Source organism: Mastigoproctus giganteus, chromosome 11 (genome assembly GCF_048544385.1).
Source record: "Mastigoproctus giganteus isolate SK-2022 chromosome 11, ASM4854438v1, whole genome shotgun sequence".
Lineage (NCBI taxonomy): Eukaryota > Metazoa > Arthropoda > Arachnida > Uropygi > Thelyphonidae > Mastigoproctus > Mastigoproctus giganteus.
In genome coordinates, this window is record NC_143585.1 from 150,381,808 (window position 1) to 150,406,311 (window position 24,504).

Below are 24,504 nucleotides of genomic sequence, written 5' to 3' on the forward strand. Positions count from 1 at the left end.
AAAATGATTCTGAATCTATTGAAGTGATGGAGGCACAGAAACATTTCTCAATTGTGGACTGTATCGGAATCGTAGCTTTATTGCTCAAAGTAAATCCATCTATACGTTATGGGAGGGGGGGAAGTAGTGTGTGTAAATGTATCTAAATGTAGAGGCTTCTTTTCCTTTCCTTGGAACCACGTAAACCTACAGTAGTCCAGAAGTTAACTCAGTAATGCTAGACTGGACCTTCACTCCTCTAAGCCCACTTTTTGTCATCTGTCTGCTATACACTGTATATATCCCACGAAAGATTCTCAGGATAATGAGTATAATTTTTCACTTTCCACTTAATCAGTTTAAGGAACTCTCTCGCCAAATAGTGGGAGAGCAAATTTTAACTGGCCAGCAAGGGTGTGTTTCTCAGAATAACAAGACTCAAAGTGAAAATAAAACATGAAATTTATTACATATATATATATATATATATATACACATATATATATATATATATACACATATATATATATATATATATACACCATAATATACAACAACTTGAACTAAATTGCAGGTAATCATGACATACAAAGTTAAATTAGAGATACCAAGCATATGTTAGGCTAATTTCAGTATCACTCACTAGTTAATCTGATTAGGCAAATATATAAAAAAAACATGGTTCATTCTTCTTCCCTTATTTCCTAACGCTTATACATTCACTTTACCCCTTTTTGTTATTCCTGGATACAATACAGTTTCACATAGTAATATTCAAAATGCTACATTCCTTATTCAACTCTTTATTCTCACTAACTGTTACAATATACTCGGAGATTAATCTCCGGTATCCTAATTACCCTTCGTGTTACTAATCATTCAAATAAGCTACTTGTACACCAATTTCATCTATTAAAACACCCTATTCAGAATCTTTAACCCTTTACTTCTTTTTTTAACACATTATACACAGCTCTTTCAATGTTCCCCTATACAAAATATTTCTATCACTTTCCCACTAATGCATTTCTTAATCTAGTACCTATCCTATTCTCCGTCTCTTTAATCTTTTTTATCCAGACTCTTTCTCTCTACTACTCATTCCCTTGCATTGTCCACCATTCCTTTCCTAACGTCATAAACACCGTAAGTATACCTGCCTCCAAGATAACTTATTTCTCGAACTTGTCTTTCTTTCTAATGCTACACCCTTTCATTAATTATATTTCATTATATTTTACTAACAGTCTGTCTTGCTAACTTAGCATATACTTAATATATTGCGCAATTACTTCTATATCCTTTTCTTCTTCTACAGGGTGGTTTCTGGCTCTTATCTTACATTTAGGGCTTTTCTTTCTGGTTTCCTTCATTTGCGTTCTCCTGACTCTGGGTGCCTCTGTAGCCAGATAGGCAGGAGCAGCGCACTCTTCTTGATTAGACTGGGATTCGAGCCTGTGACCACCAAATACGGAGGATGTGGAAAGGTCAGGGAATGACCACCGCATATCCCCGGAGAATATGGCCTTATTGCTAATGCTCCTAAAAAACCAAATAACAACATCTTGACTCTGCTTCAGATATTCTCCTGAACTCCTGGCTTCTTTGGGCTGGCATCCTTGATCTCGTGGACTTCCTGCTTTGACACAACTCCTTTCCAACTTCCTTCCTTGCACACGCATCTTGATTAGACTGAGGTTCGAGCCCATGCCCACCATATACGGAGGATGCGGAAAGGTCAGGGAATGACCACCCCATATCCCTGGAGCAAGGGTGGTTTCTGGCTCTTATCTTACATTTAGGGCTTTTCTTTCTGGTTTCCTTCATTTGCGTTCTCCTGACTCTGGGTGCCTCTGTAGCCAGATAGGCAGGAGCAGCGCACTCTTCTTGATTAGACTGGGATTCGAGCCCGTGACCACCAAATACGGAGGATGTGGAAAGGTCAGGGAATGACCACCGCATATCCCCGGAGAATATGGCCTTAGTTGCTAATGCTCCTAAAAAACCAAATAACAACATCTTGACTCTGCTTCAGATATTCTCCTGAACTCCTGGCTTCTTTGGGCTGGCATCCTTGATCTCGTGGACTTCCTGCTTTGACACAACTCCTTTCCAACTTCCTTCCTTGCACACGCACTTTGATTAGACTGAGGTTCGAGCCCATGCCCACCATATACGGAGGATGCGGAAAGGTCAGGGAATGACCATCCCATATCCCTGGAGCAATATGGCCTTAGTTGCTAATGCTCCTAAAAAACCCAAATAACAAACATAACAACATCCTTAGCTAGTCCATTTTACTTTCTTAGCTGCTGACAGCTACAACTTGGGACTATTGGTTTCAGCTGTACTCGACTAGCAGTTCTAGAATTCCTCAGATGTATTTTTCTTAAAGAGGTTACCTTCCCTGGTTCACTTAGCCATCTTTCATAATCTTTTGCTTCTTGTACTTAGCCTTCGATTTTCTCACTCTTCTTAACTAACTTTCTCTCCCCCCCCCCTCCCCACACACACACACGTTCTCAGGCCTTTCGCACTCCCTGTATTTCTGTATTTTTTTCAACTTAATTTCTAATCTCTGTCTCTCGATCACTTTTTCAGCCACCCTTTATTTCTTCCTCCTCTCCCCTTTCTTTTTCTTTCTGTTATCTGCCCTTTTCGGTTTCCTGCCAATCATTATCAGTCCTAAATTATTTTCCTTTCTCTTATTCAGTGATTATTTTCTTTTGGTTTAGCAGTAATTTCTGCATGCCTTTACCCTCTTTCCCCACTCAGGGTCTGTAGTTTCTGGTTTTCAAGAATAGCCACTCAGAGAACACCTCCCGATAGCCCACCAGTTTCAGTTTCTGTCTGCTATTTTTGTCTTGCACTCCCTAAATCATTACATGCCAGTCTATTTATAGCATAGATTCAGCCTAATCACTCACTTCCTCTGCTTAACTGCATTCCCATACTTAGGTCAACACAAAACCCTACCCTTCTTCTAGTATTACCCTCCCTCTATATTTATTTATTTATTGTTTTTGGGTTCCTCCCTTGCCTTTCTCTTTCTATTGTGAGGCCCTGACAATGTATCCTCATATCCTCAACACCTCCCCCTTTGAGATCTCTTCTAACCATATATTCATTTCTTATATCTCAAAAATTCGCTCTCCATATCAAAGACTTACCATATCAAGGAATAATATATTCCTTAATCGCAAATTTTCCCATAAACTCTAACTCCCCTATATTTATAAGATTTATATCTTACAATGTGCATTTTGTTAAAATGTATGGCCAGAGTCAGTTCATTTAGGAACTATGGTCGAACTGGCAGAAAATGGAATCAGTACGACAGTAGAATTTGCTAAGTCAATAGGAAGTGAAAGTTTTGATGATATGACTACTGAAGGTGTTCAAGAAGTATGATAGAAAAAGAGGCTGGCAAAGCGGATTTGGTGGAAATGCCATCAGAGGTAAACCAAATCAATTCAGAGGATGATAGCACAGATGAAAATTCTTAAATTCCATATTTTATACTAAAAAGCATATGGGAAGGCACAAACTTAGCCGAGCAATAAGAATCATCTTTTGAATGCAGATCCTTCAACTGAAAGGAACAAAAAGTTCAAAAGGGAGCTTCAAAAATGCTTAGCTCCATACCATTTAATTTACAAAGATCTATCAAACAAAAGCAAACAATCCTGGATTACTGATTTTTTAAAGAGCGCAGAAGATGTGCAAAATCTAGCTGCTGCAGAGGAAAATTCAGAAGGTGAAAATATTCTGCAACAGAAAACATTCTCGTTTGATTGTGCTTAGCAGCAATAAAGAGGAAGAAAATTAAATGAACATACATACATGTATCACTGTTTGTAAGACATTAGTTCAGTTATTACTATTTTTAATTAAAATTAAGTTTCCGGTAGTTATAAAAAAAAAAATGTGTATTTTTTTTAGCTTTTGGAATGTAACCCCTCCTTTTTGTACTGATTCTTAGGTATGACACTGTTTTGCAATGCATGAGATTTTATAGGAACATAACTACCGTGCTATACAAGGGTTACCTGTATTCATTATCTCGAGAGTTAAAAAAGTTTTAAAATAAGTTTTTCTGTATGCACTTTGTTTTAAAATATTTTTTAAAAATTTAAAGAATTTGAGAGATTTGCTTCTGCCACTGTACTACACTTAATTGAATTTTTCCAATCAAGCAAATAACAGATGTGATTCAGATTGCTATTGAAATTGATATTATTGTACACTGATATAATTATAAAGATTTAGTTTTATTTTTTAGTATTGTGGACAATAATGAAGGTCACCTGTGCAATTGAAGTGCTGATGCATTCAGAAATTTTGTGTCATATCAGGTTTATCAGTGACTGCTGTGCTTACTGAACAGTAGCACTAAAAAAAGGACAAGACGATTTTTAAAAATTAAAAGAAGTATTCTGTTTACATGATCGGTTGTGCAAAATGTAAAGTTCATTAACAACAGTAAAACAAAAATCAGCCAATCAACACCGCTGTCTTCACACCTGTCGCTAAAAAAAAAAAAAAAAAACCTCCAAAATGTTTAGTTTGTTTTAGTGCGTTGTGTTCCATCGTACCGCAAAAGGACAAATTTTGTTTTGTTATGCATGTCAGGGATGTTGGAATTTTTTTATATAGTAATTTTTTTTTTTTTTTTCAGAAATCGCGAAAATGCTGAGCAAACGCAAGAGTTGTGCTTTCATTTAAACAAAAAATTTTAATTACTCAAAAGTTTAAAAACGGTACATCCGTTAAATCTCTAAAGAACCATTATAATGTTGGTGACCAAACCATACGCGACATTGTAAAAAGTAAAGGGAAGCATCATATTGGACATGTGAGTAGTGCGTGCTAAGCTCTTTATCTATTGCCATACGTTTTACGTAGTTTGCTGAACATTTTTCAATACAGCAAGTTCCCAACTTACGTAGCTTTGGACATACATTACATTATTTATGTAATTTTGGCATATCAGGGATATAGCAGCAATATTTTATTAGTCATTCCCGAGTTACGTAAATCTTGACTTACGTAAGAAGTCCAGGAATGTATCTCTTATGTATGTTGTGGGCTTACTGTATTTTTGGATTAACCAGGAATACTTTTTTTACCCTCTATCCCGGAAAATCGAGAGTCTACTGTATATGGAAGGAATATTTTTTTAAATTTTTTGACCCATCCTATGATCTATCGCTAGGTTAATATTTTGTCCGTTATTTCAAAATGGTAACAGATTTGTTTAATTTTGCCACATTATTCATTGAATTAGGGAGAAGGTTTTTTTTTTATCTGATTCTGTTCAGCCTCAGTTCACTAACCCACCAAGTTTAGGAACTTCTATCTAAAATGTCACATAGAGAAAGAACACTTCTTTTTAGTCCTCGTTTTATTGCTTGATTTATTTTACTTTTTAAGTACATATTTTTAATTGGCCAAAACAAAGTAATTTTTCGCTCATTGCACTTTTTAATATATTTCTTTTAGTATCAAGAATTGCTTCGAAAGAAGAGGATTGTTGAAAATGATAAATCAAAAATTTCAGCAGTCATGAAGGAATTAGATGAGAAAAAAAACCAAGCATTAAAAGAAGCTTGTGAAAAAGTAAATAAAGTAAGTGAACATTTTGTTGTGGAATGGTTTTTAAGGTATTTTACTAATAGTCTGATATAATGGTTTTTATAATTAATAGGAATTCGTGGTAATCATAAAAACTATGTATATATTACCAGCAAAGTGTAGAATCCAGGCATTGTATAGAATACTCTTGAAAAGTATGAAATAAACTTTTCTTTTATTGCCCTATTATTCTATTATTAAGTGAATCACAGTTCTGACTTTTATAAAAAGGCATACTGGGGATAAATACTCCACCTATATTTCATAAAATGAATACATACCTGTTATAAGTACTAAATATAATATAAAAAATATATTTATAACATGAAAACTTTGGGAACTTTTCATCTGCTTTACATATATTAAAAGCCTTCTAGACTACTGTTTTTAATATATAGAATTTTTTGAAATTTTATTTTTATGTTTTTTTATATTTATACTGTATATTAATTTTGTACCCACTGTATTTTGTATAAAAATATTACAATAAGTTTTCACATCCACAATATTCTTATTTTATTTCTCAAATTTTTTTTACATAAATATGCTTTATTTTTATCCAATATATTATCCTCTTTGAATTTTGACAGCAATCATTTATTGAAAATAATTTATTCAACTCACTTTTCTGGCCTAACAAGACCTTCTGAATAGAATACAGTATTAACAATTGCACTTGCCAACTCGATCCTGCCTCTGAAATTTGACAGCCAAAAATAAATAAATAAATCACCAGCACTTGTCCAAGAAGTGAGAGAGAGAGAGAGAGAGAGAGAGAGAGAGAGAGAGAGAGAGAGAGTGAGTGAGTCCCAGACCAGACTATGGCAACACCACTGTGCATATGTGAAGATACCATACCCAGCAAAACCAATCAATGCAGTTGTGAATATGTTTTTGTGCAATGTAATCTTGGGATGTATTGTTTATGTTGTAATTGGCCTCAGCTTAGTGGGTAGCCCAGTATCCCACCATTGGTTTCCATGAAGGCAGGCTGGATGGAAACCAATGGGTGGGTAGAAGCAAATCCCATCCTGTTATCCATGGAATGGGATCATAACAGGCAGTCATCAGAAGAATATCAGGTCAAGTCAAAAATTGCATGAGATTGGTGTTAACAGTATTCAACTAGGGATTTATTTTTATTTATGTTTTTTTTTTTCTTTCCCTTTACTTTTATTTGATTTTTAAAGCTTGTACACTTTTTTCACATTCAGAACTGAAATTGATAAATTCATTACCTTTTAGGGTCTCCATGTTTCCTCTCAAGAAATGGTTTATTGTTTTAATATTGCTTTATTCTGATAAATTTCATAAACCTCTCAAATTTTTTGGCTGATAATTTTTTGTTTTTATTCTCTCTTATGCATCTTAAAAATGATAGTTTTATGGTTTAGAACATACTTGCCTTATCATATGAACATTTTAGCATTAGCATCAGTAGAGGCATCTGATGCAAGAATGCAAGCTTATATACCATCAGTAAAAAAAAAAAAAAAAAAAAAAAAAAAAAAACCCCTTCCCATTTAACCCATCCATTTACTCCAAATGTTTGTCTAGTTCTGCATTGAATTTATTTAATCTGTCAACTTCTACAACAGATGAAAGTTTGTTCCAGCAATCAACCACCTGCTGGCTAAAGGCAAATTTCCGTACATCTATTCTACAACTGTCTTTCCTCAATTTGAATTTATGCCCTCTCAGGTGATTATTCTGAGCAAGAGGAAGAATCCCATCAGCATTGAGCATGCTCAAACCATTCAAGGCTTTATACACCTCTATCAGATCACATCCTCAAGTGCCAAGTCTCCAGACACCACCATTTGCTGAACTTAATTCTTTCTTTGTAAGAGCAACCCCCTTGTTCCATTCACCAATCTCGTTGCCCTTAAGTAGTATACCTAAGAGGACATATAAGTATGACATTTCTTAATTTTTCTCCAGTCCCTACTTTATTAGCAGTCCAAAATGTCTCTCTAGTTTATTCAAACAGAAAAAGGAAAGAGGAAGTTGATAATCTGCGGTCACTGATTGCTTCTCTAAAGACAAGCAGATTCAAGAAAAGTCCCATTGGAAATGTGAAAAGTATCAAAAAACAATGTCAAGCGTAAGTCAGTATAGTTGATGACAAAATTGTTAGAACATGGAAGAAAGAACACAATCATTGTGGTGACACAGCAGAAGTAGAGGCAGTGAAAGTGTATAATATCATTCGTACAAGTGCGAAAACCACAAATGATGTCCCGCATTAGTAATATCAAGTGCTACTAGTGAATGCAGTCTAGCGGCAGTGCCTAAACTTCCACGTGTAGACTGTATTAAAAGAACAATAAGAAATATTAGAAATCAACATATGTCTGGTCCAGCTCTTCCTACTCACCGTAGTGATAGTGATATTCAGTTTCATGAAGAATATACCAAAATGTGCAATGGAGAAAAGTTTTTACATTTTTATTCCAGTCCAGAAGAGAAGCGGATATTAATTTTTTCAACACAATGCAACCTCCATTTATTGACACAAAGTGACTACTGGTATGCTGATGGCACTTTTAAAATGGTTCCGCTGATATTCCATCTGTTATACACAATACGTGCTTTAAAACAGAATGTATCTTTGCCATTAGTGTATGCACTGTTACATGACAAGTCAGAGTGCACCTGCATAAATCTTCTACAACAGTTGAAGAATTTAGAGACATCACTTTCACCATTATCGATAACTACCGATTTTGAGAAGGCAGTGATTAATGCGTGTAAGAAGGAATTTCCGAACGCAAAACACCAAGGTTGTTTCTTTCTTTTCACTCAGTGTATTTTTTGTACAATTCAGAGAAGTTGACTAAAGCAATGATATGAAACTGACGTAGATTTCACATTGAAGCTGCAATGTTATCTGCAATAGCTTTTGTGTGAGCAATTGCAGTAGTAGATGTATTTGAGTTTTTATGTGAAAGTGGGATTTTACCTCCAGAAGCTCAGTAAGTTCTTGACTACTTTGAAGGTACGTGGATTGGACGTCCACAAAGAAGGCAGCAACGACAGCAACCACATTTTCCACATTGAAATTTTTTTGGAAGGTTTGCCAAAAATAAACAAATCTGTGTAAGGTTGGCATAGAGATTTTGAAGAACAAGTATCGACCCATCATACAAACATGGAAATTTATAAACTGTTTAAAAAAAGAAAAAAAGCCTAAATGAAGTTGCAGTTCGAACAATATTGCTTGAGCTTGTACAGAGAAGGGAAACAAGTTGGTGATGGGAATGAAGGGATCCTCTTATCAAGAGAGGCTTAAGTTCAGCAAATTGCAGTGGCTGGAGACTAGGCACCTGCGAGGTGATCTGATTGAAGTATATAAGGCCTTGAATTGGTTCAGCACGCTGAATTTTGATGGGATTCTTCCACTTGTTCAGATTACGAACCTAAGGGGGCCTGAATTCAAATTGAGGAAAGACAGCTGCAAAATAGATGTGCGGAAATTTGCCTTTAGCCAGCGGGTTGTTAATTGCTGGAACAAACTTCCATCTGTCGTTGTGGAAGTTGATAGGTTAAATAAATTTAAGGAGGAACTGGACAAACATTTAGAGGTTGTGAATTTTTTTTTTTTTTTTTTTTTTGTGGCTGATACCACTAATAACATTAATCCACAAAGAGCAGTGTCCACTGATTACCACCCTCTGTCTTCTCCCACTCAACCATCCCTTTATCCATAGCAGCAGCTTTCCCTTAATGCCATACTGCTTCAACTTGTGGGGCGCCTCCGTAGCCAGGTGGGAAGGAGCAATAGTGCGTAGCACACGCTTCTTGATTAGACCGGGGTTCGAGCCCGTCACCACCAAATACAGAGGATGCGGAAAGGTCAGCGAATGACCACCGCATATTCCCCGGAGCAATATGGCCTTAGTTGCTAATGCTCCTAAAAACCAAAACAACAAACAAACAAACAGCTTCAACTTGTACAGTAATTTTCCTTGTGCTACAGTATCAAAAGCTTACATACAGATTTTATGTAGGTATTACCAGTGGTGAGCTGTGAATAATTTAACAATGGGCTAGCAGTTTTGCCGACTTTTTGATGTGAAACATCCCTGGAGATTCCTGCCACGGATGACATCACTTCTGTGACTTCATCCGCGGTAGGCTTCCACCAGAGGCACTTCCCACGTTCACAGTAATAGTCTGTGCCAAGCGTTCACTAGTAGTGTGATTAGAACGCGTGACACATTTTCATGACAGGTATGATATCTTGAGTCAGCCTGGTCATCATGCCACCCTCCCCTCTTTACAATGACACCTGGATACGATAGTATCTCCAGTTCTAACTGTTTACATTTTTTTAATAGTATAACGTCACAATCATACTTCCTGAAGTAAGTATGACTGCAACAATACAAATACTGTATTTGCAAAACAATTTATTTTTTTCGTCTCACATTTTTGTAACATTCCATTGTTAGGTGCTCCAAACAGCTGCTTATGTCGTTTCAACTATACCAACTACTGTCGGTACTTCAATCGACGCTATTTTCTAGACATTAGATACGTTGCAATCGCAGGTACACATCAGTTACTTTAGTTATCATAAATCCATTGTATCTTCTTATCTTCCAGAAATTATAAAAATTTGTGAATGTTCAATAAAATATTTACAATACAAAAGCTCTATTATTTCGTAATTAATCTCCAAATCAAAATACCTAAAAGAAACGCGAAGGATTCACATAAAACCATCTACCGCGCATGCTCGGTACACGCGCCACTTTTTTATTCGTCTCTCTCTTTTTTTAACAACTAGGGAAATATAAGGGATACATATTTTTTTCATGATAAAATTTTAATATTGCGAATAAAAAGTAACACAAAAACTATCACTAAACATTCTATAAAATAAAAATAAATATTATATAAAAAACAAACTCTTCTAGAAAAGGTACACAATAATAATAATAATTATTATTATTATTAGCTATATGGTACAAGGAAGCCTGAGGCTCATGCTGCACCAGCCAAAAAAAAAATTCCCGAGAGAGAGAGAGAGAGAGAGAGAGAGAGAGAGAGAGAGAGAGAGAGAGAGAGAGAGGTAGAAGGGAATCACCAAGAAAGAGAAGAATGATGATATCCAGCTCAGGACCCTTAGTGTGCCAAACCCGTACTCACCAGATGTGAGCCCCCGGGGTTAAATCACAGATTACATAAAAAAAATTATTATTGAAGAAAAAATATTCTAAAAATTTCCATATACAATTTACTTCTTTATTAATATTTGTTGTCGATCTTCTGCTTTGCTCAAGCTGAGTGATAATTACAGAGGAATGATTTGACGTAACGATCCGGATCAAATTGAAGCAATGGTGTTTTCCATTTAGATGTATGGTCAACATTATTCATTCATTTAGCACTGCGATTGAAAACAATCGCATCAAAGATATTTCTGGCTTTTATAATTGAAGAGTGAATTTCACTCGATTTTAAAGATAAACTGTCTTCAACAAAATCTCTAAAATCATTAATTTTTATTTTATATTTTATCAGAAAACCTAAATTTCTTATTCATTTTTCACTGTCGTGCCACAGAGACGAAAGTTATTTCGTATTTCATGATTCCAGGTAACATGTTTAAAATTTCTTTCAATTTCTCATCGTCAATAGTATCATTATTTTCTTTATTTAATTTAAAATTACTACGTTGCATTAATAACTTATTCTTAATAACGTGTCACGAGGTAATTTTTTAAATGTTTTCTTACTTTCGATTCCTTCAAATTCTTTCAACTTCAACATGCTCTTAATTTTAGCTTCATGATTTTCTTCAAAATTTTTGAAATTAGCGATAGCATTAATAATTAGAATAATTAATTTATCTGTTTTTACTATAGTGATGCGCCGACTTTGTAAAGCTTCTAGTTAAGGTAAGAGAGCTCCCACAAGATGTCGATCATTAGTGCTAAATCGTTAAGAAATTCCAGATTGAAAAGTCAGTTTAATAATCCAGAATATTTAATTAACTTTCTGATTCAAAATGTTTGCACAAAGCGGGATAATTTCTTCAACCCTCAATTGCCATCCGTAAGCTACAAGCTGCCCATTGCGGCCCGAACACACGACGGATATTTATAGTTTCCACATCAAGTTCTTTAGCAATTTTTTTAGCAATTTTTTCACATCTTTAATTCGCGCTGGTTTTTTGGAGATTGGTGATACAGTTTTTTTTTTATTTTTTATTATTGCCCGTATGCCATTATATTTTAGAACATTTTCTGCACAGTGAAAGCCTTGATGAAGTTTCAAAATCTGCCAACATTTCCTCTTCGTAAAGTTTATATAATATCTTAGTTACCTCAATTCCCCCTTTCCCTCTACGTTGCTACTCTCACTAGTTCTTTGAATACAGTGCAAAATGTCGGAATCACACGAATATTCTGCTACTGTGACCATGTAATCATAGACAGGAGACATTTACTGGAAGGCAAGGATCACTCACTTCTCCGAAAAACATATGACTTCTTGTAGGAGTAAAGGGGAACCACAACACAGGTTGACCAGAGGCTATAATCCATGTCTAGAATCTTCTTAATCCTCTGACTGGCTATGGAAAGCATATTGACTAGCGCAACTTCTCAGTGTGTGACTGCAGAGGTTTTATGGACACCACTAATGTTGTGAAATGGTAATCCCTTTCACCCTTAACTCGCGCTTTCTAATTACTTAAATTGTCTAAAGGCCAGAGGTAAGAAGAATGCATACAAAGTTCTCTCCTAACCCGTTCATTACATAGAAATTTTTTTTGTTCACCGGAAACTATTTTAAATGTAATTACCAAGGGGGAATCAAAAAAATTCACTATAAAGAGTTCGTTAAACAGAGGTCCAACTGTAATTAAATCAAAAATGAAGCAGTTTTAAAATTCATAACCGATCGATTGCGCCATTAAAATGCTGGGAATGGGTCCCCGCTTGCCCCACCGTAGTTTTGGTTCTAGATACTCAATAATTGCATTCAGGATTTCATTTGTAAAATAAATGATCATCTCAACAATGGGCTCGCAAATTTTCAAAAAAAATAACAATGGGCTCTCGCGAGCCCACTGTAGCTCACCACAGGGTATTAGCATTAGCATTGGCATTAGTAGAGGCATTTGATGCAAGAAAGCAAGCTTATGCAGCATCAGCCAAAAAAAAAAAAAAAAAGCCACTTCCACTTCACCCCTCTGTTCGTTCAAAATACCTGTCCAGCTGAGCCTTAAACTTATTTAGGCTATCAACCTCCACCACAAGGGATGGAAATCTGTTCAACCAACCAACCACCCGCTGGCTAAAGGCAAATTTCTGCACGTCTATACTACATCTGTCTTTCCTCAATTTGAATTTATGCCCTCTCAGGTGATTTTTCTGAGCTAGAGGAAGAATCCCATCAGCATTGAGCATGCTTAACCCTGTTCCAATCGCCTCCCCCATAACCCTAATTTTCAATCTCACTTGAAAATTGCCCCCCACCGAGAGAAACTAATAATTTCCATAATTTCTACTCAATTTACAAAATTGAAACTCTCAATATACATAAACAGAAGTATATTCTTTGATTTCCTACCTTTAGCGCTCAGCAAAAACTATTAATTCACTCTAAAACAGCAAAAATGTACGATCACATTTCAATTTATGAAATTTTGATGTCGGCAAAACAAGATCCAAGCTTTGAAAATAAAACGCGTTACAGCATTAGTTCAAAAATTCGCGCGTCAGCTCGGCGCCTCTGGCTAAAACGAATCGACGCACGCAGAGAGATAATTGACTGGTCAAGCTTACGTCATTAGCGTTACCAAGGTGATCCAAGGAGAAAATAAAACTGTAAACAATTTTCGTGGAAAACAAACAGTTGAGCATCATTACTTGCGAACACTAATTTGCATGGCTCTCTCACAACAGTTGCTTTACTGCTTTTCGTAATTGCTGTACGAAAGAATTGCAACGAATTGGTTTTGAAGAACAAAAATGCCTTCTTTCTTTTCTTCAGTATGTATTGTATCTACTAACAAAAAATCAAGGAAATTCATCTATTGGAAGCTACACTGGAAACGGAAGGAAAAAAGAAACTGTCGTAAAACTGATCACCACAATGCGCATTTCATAAAAAAAGAAGTTCGCTTTATTGTAATTGTTTTTAGAGGACTAAATCAGAACAGCAATTTCATGGATGTATATTTGATCTTCTTACGAAATTTCAAAAAAAAATTTTCTATTCATAGCTGCGTTATAAACTTTTAAACTGATGTCGAAGGAACTTCGCATGCATCTTACCTGGTCTGCAAACAAAAAAAAATACGCTACGAATAACGCATTGTTTTCACAATCCGTTACTCGTCTCGTAGTAACGTGTTAGGAAATTGTTATTGAATAGTTCGATATTTCCTTGATATGCATTTGATACCATCAAAAAATTTCGAGGGAAAAATTGAATTTTCATTATCACACACATGCCCGAAAAATTCACCATAAAGTGTTATGCGTTTGGATGCCTGAATTTCATTCTGAGTTGCAAATGTAATTTCACTTCTCTTGCGCTGACAGAGTAGCTGTTTGCCAAAAGAAGGAAAACAGGGTTCATTTTCCTGAAATTTCCAGTTCCTTTCATTCACTTTTGGAAAAAAAAAAAAAAAAACCATTAGGGTAGATTGTCAAAGGTCCAGAGCTGTAACTACTTTGAAGTGGTTACAGTCCCTAACTTGGCAATGTTATTATGAATGAAATCCTGATCTTGTGTAATTATTATTTCTAAGTAAACAATATATTATATTATTATGATATCCAAGCAATTTATCAATAAATAATCTTTCACGAATAAGGTTTGTATGCAGTGTATTCTTGTCCTGTGCAATTGAATTTCGATATTGCAAGTGAAAGTCTTGTTCTGCAGGTTTGGTTGTTTCCTGTTCCGCCTTACTGAGTTTGAACTGAAAAGGCAAGGCTTTCCAAGATCTGATTGTGTTCACTTTTTTATTGTAGTACTTAATTTGTCTCTTGTTTATGAAATTATAATAGCTGTAATTTATTGATATTTTATATAGTATGAATCAGAGCTGTAATACTCAATATGTTCTACGTTGATAATGATATTATTAATTTACTAATTTACTTTAATTATTTATATTTTACTTTAATGTACCGGTAAGTTGTCGATTTTTTCGTTTTTTCCGTTTTAATTTCTGGAGGGTACCTCAATATAGTACGTGGAACACTTCCGTATGATACCCTCCAGAAATTAAAACGGAAAAAACGAAAAAATCGACAACTTACCGGTACATTAAAGTAAAATATAAATAATTAAAGTAAATTATAAATAATTAAATAATCAATTTAACACAATTCAAAATCAATTCAAAACAATTAAAATTCAAATTAACGCAATTAAAAGAAGCTAACGAAAATATTCAAAACGATTTTCCTTCCTGAAGCTGACAATGCTTTTCGACCGACTGTCGTGATCACAGGAATGAAAATTATCGAATCAGGCTAAACCTGCAACTTAAATAGTGATTATGTGTCTTCGCGCATGCGCGTAAAGGTCCACGCATCGGAGATCAAATATGGCCGCCGAACATTAACAGAATTCTCGTGTAATTTAATTTCAACGGTTTCTGCAATTAATAGTCGCGTATAATTACGTTGAACGTTAAGTATTTTGGCCTCGTTAAATAAAAAAGTATGTTTTTCGTTAATGGCATGAAAGGCTAATTCTGACGCTGCTGAACGAGAAGCACGAACAGAGGCTTCGTGTTGATTTACACGGATATTAAGAGAAAACCGCGTGGAACCCTGATAAGACGAGTCGCAATCACCGCAAGAAATGTTGTATACTAGATCATTAATTTGTGTTGCGAACGCCGAAAGAACCGAGCGATTGTTCAGTATAGTGTGTAACTTCCGTATAGGCCTAGCTATAATTTTAAATTCGGTATCTTTAAAGAATCTGTTAAGCTGTTTGTGCCACTGTTCAACATATGGGACAGAAATAAAGTATTTTTTGATATTACTATTGTTGATTGGTGCAGTATTTTGTATCCTATCCTTAGCTTGTGCCCTAATTCGATTTATTGTGTTAATGGGATAACCCCTGTTCAAGAATCTGCTAGTTAATATTTGTATTTCTGAGTCTAAAGCAGAATCCGTCGTTGAATATTTATAGGCATTTAGAAATTGATTAAAGATAATCGATCTTTTGTAGGTGAACGGGTGGTAGCTATTATAATGTAGAAGCATACCGGTGTTTGTGGGTTTTCGATAGATGCTAAATTGTATTTTGTTCGAGTCCCGGGTAAGCGTGAAATTTAGAAAGTTTAATGACTTAGTATCCGTATCTTCCCTTTCCAATGTAAATTTGAGTCTAGAATGAATATTGTTAAACGAATGTAAAATATCTTGGATAGTACTACTATCGGTAATAACTAGAACATCGTCTAAATACCTCCCATAGTATGTGATACGGGGACGAAAAGGTGTCAAATGTATCGTTGAGAGATAGATCTCTGACATTAAGCCACTCAGGCTCAAACCCATTGGTAATCCAAAAATTTGTTTGTACACCTTGTCTCGAAAGGTGATGTAGTTAGCCTCAACTAATAGTTTAATTAAGTGAAAAATCTCCTTTATAGGCAGCTTCGTATAATTAATCGGTGTCGAGTTTTTATTTAACATATCCCAAATAATATCTAATGTGTATTCAACGTTTACATTCGTATATAATGATGTAACATCTAATGAGAATAAATTGTCATTGTCGCCGAGTCTACAGTCTTTAAGATTATTAAATAATGTATCGTAATTCTTAATCCCAAATTGTATAACCTGTCTAAAAGGTTTTATAATGTTATATACATGTGTGGCTAAGGCTGAAAATGCCGAGTTCCTGTAGGAAACAATAGGTCTAATCGGAAATCCAGGCTTGTGTAATTTTACCTGACCAAAAAGTGCAGGAATATTGTATGTTCTGGACTTCAATTCCTTCAACTGAACCATAGTAATGTAGTCGTTTTTACGATATGTGGTTAACGTTTTATTGTATTGATTTACCAAATTGGTAAACAGTGTCGGGTCCACTTCACAATAAGTGGAGCTATCAGATACAACTGAATCTAACTTATTAATATAATCATGTTTATCTAGTATTACCACTGTATCTCCTTTATCTGCCCTCTGTATAATAATGTCCTTATTTTCTCGAAGTTCTCGTAAAGCTGAACTGTCATGTGTATTTAATTTAGGAAGTCGTGTTTCTTTTATGTTATTCACTACTTGGTTAACTTGTTGAATAAATACATCTTTTTGTGGAACACTACGAAGTCCAAATTCAAAATCAATTACGCATTGTTTTTTTGGCAGCTTTCGAGGTGGTAAATTATAATTTAATCCTTTGGATAAAAGTGAAATCTGGTCCTGCGATAGTGTACACGAGGAAAGATTTGTAACCTGTTGATGTGTCGGTTCGTTGGATACTGGGTGAGGGGGTGTTCGTGAACTAGCCGACATATTCTGTGGTAGTGCGTTATGTGTCTGTGGGGGGGATGTCACCCAACTCGTGTGAACTTGGTCGCAAGCTCGCGACAATGTGTTAGAATTCGTATGAACGTGTCTTGAACTATTCGATAATGTTTGCAACTTATTAACGTGTCTGTTTTTTATTTCTGAGGTTTGTGCTTCCCGTCGCAAATCTATGGAGGTCTTCAATACAGACCAATCGTTCGGATGTAGATAATTTTTTAATTTATCGCGAAGCTTCCTAACCTGGGAAAGGTATTTTTGTTTATCCGAATATCGAGATTTTAAGGCAAGCTTAACAATATTACGTGATGTCGCCAGTGATAGTTGTTTTATGCCTGAAATTTTTTGATTTAAATTCACCCTGGCAAACTTCGGAACGATGTTGTTTTGAAGGCAATATTCAAAAATCGTTTTGAATATTTTCGTTAGCTTCTTTTAATTGCGTTAATTTGAATTTTAATTGTTTTGAATTGATTTTGAATTGTGTTAAATTGATTATTTAATTATTTATAATTTACTTTAATTATTTATATTTTACTTTAATGTACCGGTAAGTTGTCGATTTTTTCGTTTTTTCCGTTTTAATTTCTGGAGGGTATCATACGGAAGTGTTCCACGTACTATATTGAGGTAAACTCCTCTTATTAATTTACTAATTGATATTTTATGCAAATAAGAAAAATATAAGTAAATTTCGGTTGTCGTATTTTTAACACAGTAAAACCAAAGGAAGTTGAAATAATTATTTTTATTCGTATCATGATATTTTCATAGTTTGAAATTAATAAAAAAATATTATGAATTCTCAAGAACATAATAATTTTTGCAACTTTTCTAATTAGTTTCACAGATGCTGAAGTAGTAATGACTCTGTTTGATCCCAGATGATGAAGCAGTAATGACTCTGTTTCGTCACAGATGCTGAAGTTGTAATGAATCATCACAGATGCCGAAATAATAATGAATGTTTCATCACAGATGCTGAAGTAGTAATGAATGTTTCATCACAGATACCAAAGTTGTAATGAATGTTTCATCACAGATGCCGAAGTTGTAATGAATCATCACAGATGCCGAAGTTGTAATGAATCATCACAGATGCTGAAGTATTAATGACTATTTCATCACATATGCCGAAGTTGTAATGTTTCATCACAGATGCTGAAGTAGTAATGAATGTTTCATCACAGATGCTGAAGTATTAATGACTATTTCATCACATATGCCGAAGTTGTAATGAATCATCACATATGCCGAAGTTGTAATGAATCATCACAGATGCTGAAGTATTAATGACTATTTCATCACATATGCCAAAGTTGTAATGAATCATCACAGATGCTGAAGTATTAATGACTATTTCATCACAGATGCCGAAATAATAATGAATGTTTCATCACAGATGCTGAAGTAGTAATGAATGTTTCATCACAGATACCAAAGTTGAAATGAATGTTTCATCACAGATGCCGAAATAATAATGAATGTTTCATCACAGATGCTGAAGTAGTAATGAATGTTTCATCACAGATGCTGAAGTAGTAATGAATGTTTCATCACAGATGCTGAAGTAGTAATGAATGTTTCATCACAGATACCAAAGTTGTAATGAATGTTTCATCACAGATGCTGAAGTAATAATGACTATTTCATCACAGATGCCGAAGTAATAATGACTATTTCATCACAGATGCCGAAGTAATAATGACTATTTCATCACAGATGCCGAAGTAATAATGACTATTTCATCACAGATGCCGAAGTAATAATGAATGTTTCATCACAGATGCCGAAGTAATAATGAATGTTTCATCACAGATGCCGAAGTAATAATGACTCTGTTTGATCCCCGATGATGAAGCAGTAATGACTCTGTTTGATCCCAGATGATGAAGCAGTAATGACTGTTTGATCCCCGATGATGAAGCAGTAATGACTGTTTGATCCCAGATGATGAAGCAGTAATGAATGTTTCATCTCAGATGCTGAAGTTCTCATAAGTGCTAACTTCAACTGAAGAAAGAATAAAAGTAGTAATAATGACTGTAGGGAAATCTACAATTCCAGATTCTGTGGACTGTTATTAGATGGCATAGGGACTGATAAATCGGCAAAAACCGTTGATGACGCTGAGTTTTGAGAAAGTGAACATATCACAGCAACACGCACTGAAAGGGTGACTATATCGAAAAGAATAGTCGCCAAATGAAGAAAAACTGCTGGCCTCCAAAATATTCACACAGCCCAGAACATTATATGTTGGCGCCTCCGTAGACAGGAGCAGTGCGTAGCACACGCTTCTTGATTAGACCGGGATTCGAGCCCGTGACCACCAAATACGGAAGATGCGGAAAGGTCAGGGACTGAGCACCGCATATCCCCGGAGCAATATGGCCTTATTTGCTAATGCTCCTAAAAACCAAATAACAACGTTATGTCATCTGTCAGGTACGAAGGCTGCAGCAAGAACGCCAATCACTAGAAGATTGTCTTTCGATAATGTAATGTTAATCCATATAGTGATTCATACCAGATGTTAGAAGAACAGATGACGATGAAATTAGCTTTCTAACAAACTTTTTTTAGGATTGTATTGTTCAGGAAGTTAAAACTTGGAAAATATGTGGAATAATAATGGTTGGTTAGAAGTGACAGACTCAAAAGACAAAGAAACAGACCGATTAGCATGTATTTACAGATTTTTTTTGCCTTTGTTTTTAGATAGATGCCAAAGAAATTACATTGCGTTGGAATAGCCTGAAGATGAACAGCTAGTTTCGTTCAACGATAAACTTTCTTTTTTTTTCTGCCGAATACATACTAGTAAAATAGCAAAATATGAACTGCATACTACATTATGCAAATATGATGATTCAGTACACACTGAATATGGAGATTTATGTATGAAGACAAAAGCCAAACAACTTTTCAAACATGTCTGAATGTGATGAATCAGCTTGTTTGCCCTATTGAAGAAACTAATCATAATATGCTCCTATAACGCTTGATTCTAGCGTTCTGTCTTTGACTACTAAAATGTTACGAGGAAACACTGTTTGTTGGTTCACTAAAAAAAAAAAAAAAGAGAACTCCCAGATGAATATCACAAAAAAACCCAGAAATGTGGTCCTAACACAACCCACTTTGACTGCTCTATAGATAGCAACAGTGGTGACAGTAGAAAGCCAGAAATTGCGCTTCAATATGAACTAATGTGGAATAGATCCATAGGATGAAATGTGAAAAACCGAATATGACCAATGGCGTTTTGTTTAGGATTCTTGACATTTCAGGAATCAATGCCATAAACATCCTGTACAGCAAATAATCAGAAGTGAAAAATACAAACGGAGAGCTTCTCATAGAGATTGGCATCAGTAGTGAAATCACACAACTCTAAAAAAGAGTTGCCATTCGGCCTCTGCCAAAACCGCTTCATGTCAAAGCTGCACAACTATAGTTGCATCCAACTAAAAGAAGATTTCTGGGTCTTCTCAAGTAGTAGTGCACCAGGAAGAAAGAATAAAAATAAAGCGTTCTGCAACATGTTATTCCAACTAACCTGCAAGAAACACATCACCTCTGAAACAAATGTCTCATAAGAAGTGACCTGCAAAAAATGTTGTAGTAGTGACATATAAAAATTAAAATTACGGCATATATCTTATACTGTTTTATATTAGCATACATATATTTTGCATATATATATATGCAAAAACTATGTATGCTAATATAAAACAGTATAAATTATATGCCGTAATTTTAATTTTTATTCATCACTACTTTCAACATATTCTGTAGATATCTTCTTAGAACATGGTTTACAGATAGTCTCCGTGTGTTCCTTACAAACAGGTTGTAAACATACTTTGCAGAAATACCTTGTTTTACGGTCTTTCTTCCAGGGGCATTGATAGCATCTTCGTTTATCAGGTGGACACCGTCGGGAAGGTCCAGGAATTTCTTCCGGGGGATCACAACTTAGTTTCGCAGCTTTCGCACGAAGAGATTTTGAAAGCGTTACCGTGGCCGCTCTTTTACGGAGCTGTGGATTCACTAAACGTTTGCCAATGTCTGCGAGAAACTCGCTTCGTTGGTGTTTTACTTCTGGATTATTGTTACGGAAAATAGTCCAGGCATTTATTCCAGCAATGTCTAAAATCCTAAAGAAAAGTGCCATTGGCCACCTCCTGGTTTTTCGAGAAGTGGTGTACGTTCCACACATTTGATCAATGACATCAACTCCACCTTTGGTCATATTATAAAACGTAATAATTTCTGGCTTTCTTCGGTTGCCACTGTCAGGATCTATATCATTGTCGTGATGCTTAGTCGATATTAGGACCACGTTTTTGTTTTTTTTTGGAACGTAGGAAACAATCGTGGTCTGATCTTGGAACGCGAACAAACTACTAGTCGGCTCGCGTCCCTTCACATCGACCAATTCAACGGGTAGTTCACGTTTATTTTTCCGAAGTGTGCCAACAAAAGTAATGTTTTTTGCTCGTAATTTAGAAGCCAAAGGCACACTAGAGAACCAATTATCTGCCGTCATATTACGATTGGTTCCTTCGATTGGGCGAACAAGCCGCATCGCCACATCGAGGGATGAATTTGAAAGGGCATATGGCCCAGAAGGTTGTTTTCCCAGATAAACTTCCATATTCAATGCATAATTCATCTTCGCATCAGCTAATGTAAATATTTTCAATCCATATTTTGCTGGCTTATTTCGCATGTACTGGCGGAATAAACATCTACCTCTGAATGCCACTAACTGTTCGTCTAAAGTGACATATTCCGAAAGTGTGTAAAATCTCTGGCATCTGTCCAAAAACATGGAAAAAAATTCCCGAAATGCTGCAAATCGGTCCGTTTGTTTTCTTAGCGGTCTGTCATTCAAGCTATCGAACCTTATTACCCAAAGAAGGAACGAAAACCTCTTCAGGGACATAACGGCCGATATCAACTCGTTACCTAAACCATCTTTACGCTACATATGTGCCGCGCTTAGTTTTCCTGCACCATTCAATCCTGATAGGATTAAAACTCCAATTAGAGCTCTCATTTCATTGTTATCTGTTCTTCTAGCATCCTTCTCCCTTGAGAAGTTGGAGGCAATACGTGAAATGAATTCATTAGTATATTTTACTATATGGGTTATCATTTCATTATCGAAAAATAATAAAAAACAATCAGCTGGTGATTTTGCGTGCTTACCTGCGGCCTTCACACCTGGCAAGTGTGTAATAATATTACATCGAGCTGTGTGAATGTTTTCACGAGGGGCAACTTTCCTCCACAGAGTGCGTCTATTCTTCCCGATATAACCTTCCACGTCTTCTTCCTGGTTTGTGCCAGTTGCTTCTTCAAAATTTTGAATCATCTTTTTTTGCGAGATCTGATGGCAATGCAAGTTTGAAATCAAGTGAATAACCAGATGGTTGCCACGAACCCACCCACAAAGTTCTCGCGTTGCGCAGAACAAGAAATCTGGAAAATTGCTTGAGGGTAAAAAAAGATTAGCAACCCTTTCTAGAGGAAAGGGGAAAAGGTTGCTAATCTTTTTTTACCCTAAAGCAATTTTCCAGATTTCTTGTTCTGCGCAACGCGAGAACTTTGTGGGTGGGTTCGTGGCAACCGTCTGGTACCACCAAAAACATGTACTAGTGAATATTCCCTCTGGAAATATTGCAAGTGAGCTCAAGAAATACAAAAAGCGTTTTATTGACCTAAGAGTTCCTTGTGGTACATATATTTTATATATAAAAATATAATATATATATATACTTTTTTTTTTTTTTGCGCAACGCGAGAACGTTGTTTCGCGTTACGCAAAAAAAAAAAGTATATATATATTATATTTTTATATATAAAATATATGTACCACAAGGAACTCTTAGGTCAATAAAACGCTTTTTGTATTTCTTGAGCTCACTTGCAATATTTCCAGAGGGAATATTCACTAGTACATGTTTTTGGTGGGTATATACATATATACATATATATATATACATATATATACATATACATATATATACATATATATACATATACATATATATACATATACATATACATACATATACATATATATACATATATATATATACATATACATATATATATATACATATATACACATACATATATATATATATATATATATACGTACGGTAACTTTCGACTGACTGGATGTTATTGCCTTTTACAGATATATTTTATTGGTTTTTGCTGTAAAATCAAACAGTCCTTTGTTGTTCCAAGTAAATCCGTATGTTCCGAGTACGGAAACGGCTTTTCCTTACAATTGTGTAAAAACTCTAATTTTCATCATCTGAACTCAACTTAGAAAACAAAAGGATAGTAAATTTATATTCCGGACGACCGCAAAGTCGGAGGATATTGAAGAAAGAAACGATATTTTTGTTTTTCAATACAGATAATCAAGCTTTTTATTTGTTTATTTATTTATTTTATTTTATTTTATTTTAATTTTTTTTTTTTGCATTTTTACTTTCTAAGAATATTTGGCTTTACGTAAATTTCTGCTTGAACATTTTCTGTTCCTAACGTGTACTTGTCAATTACCCTTTGGAAATAGTGGCAAGTGAACTGCATTATACTTTTCAAACATCGCTGTATTAGCTTGTCCTTCAATACAAATGACTATGGTTACTTTCCTTTGAGTGACCGCCTTGTACAGATGTTTTATTGTGGACACACTTCCTTCCAGTCAGGAAAACATCAGTAGTTGTCCTTTTATTGTACCTAAAGTAATTCGTTATGTTGGTGGCAACCGTTTTTGCTCCTAATTGAAGTAACACTTTCGAATTTTGCCCAAGTCGATTTTCTACACATATTGAAAATTAGAAGGGCAGTAAAAGAGTTGATAATTGGTGCCATTGGTGGGCAGCATTCAGATGAACAAATTTTCGGTTTATACTCCAGGATGACCACACGTCAGAGTTCCCGAAATAGAGAATACAAGAAACCGCAGAGCATTTAGCAGTCAAGGAGTTGATTGTGTGAAATTGCTCGCCATAAACCACAGCAAAACAAGAGAAGTGATGGGGAGAAAATCTGTTTTTATTACAGCTCTGAACAGCAGATGACTGTGGATTTATTGGTCTTCTGTAGTAAAACAGAATTTCTCCCTTTGCGATGACATCACAAAGCGTAACAAGCAAATATTTTATATTAGTCGCAATCTGTCAGCTTTGTATTGTTAGAAATCTTGCATTTTTGTGAAGAATACAAATTTCAAGAAACAACCATTATTCGTAGCAGCTGATTTTTTTTTTTTTTCTTTCCTTCGATGCACCACTTTTCGAAGTTTATAACGCAGCTATAAATAGACATA

At 35.3% G+C, this 24,504-nt stretch overlaps 1 protein-coding gene across 1 annotated transcript in view; it reads left to right on the forward strand.

Moving 5' to 3' along the window:
- SMC2 (structural maintenance of chromosomes 2) overlaps window positions 1-24,504 on the forward strand; it is a 640,522-nt gene that overhangs the window by 541,605 nt on the left and 74,413 nt on the right. Inside the window, exon 20 of the mRNA XM_090385021.1 lies at window positions 5,482-5,607. Within this exon, the coding sequence (XP_090241147.1) occupies window positions 5,482-5,607 (126 nt within the window). The remainder of the gene's footprint in view (window positions 1-5,481; window positions 5,608-24,504) is intronic.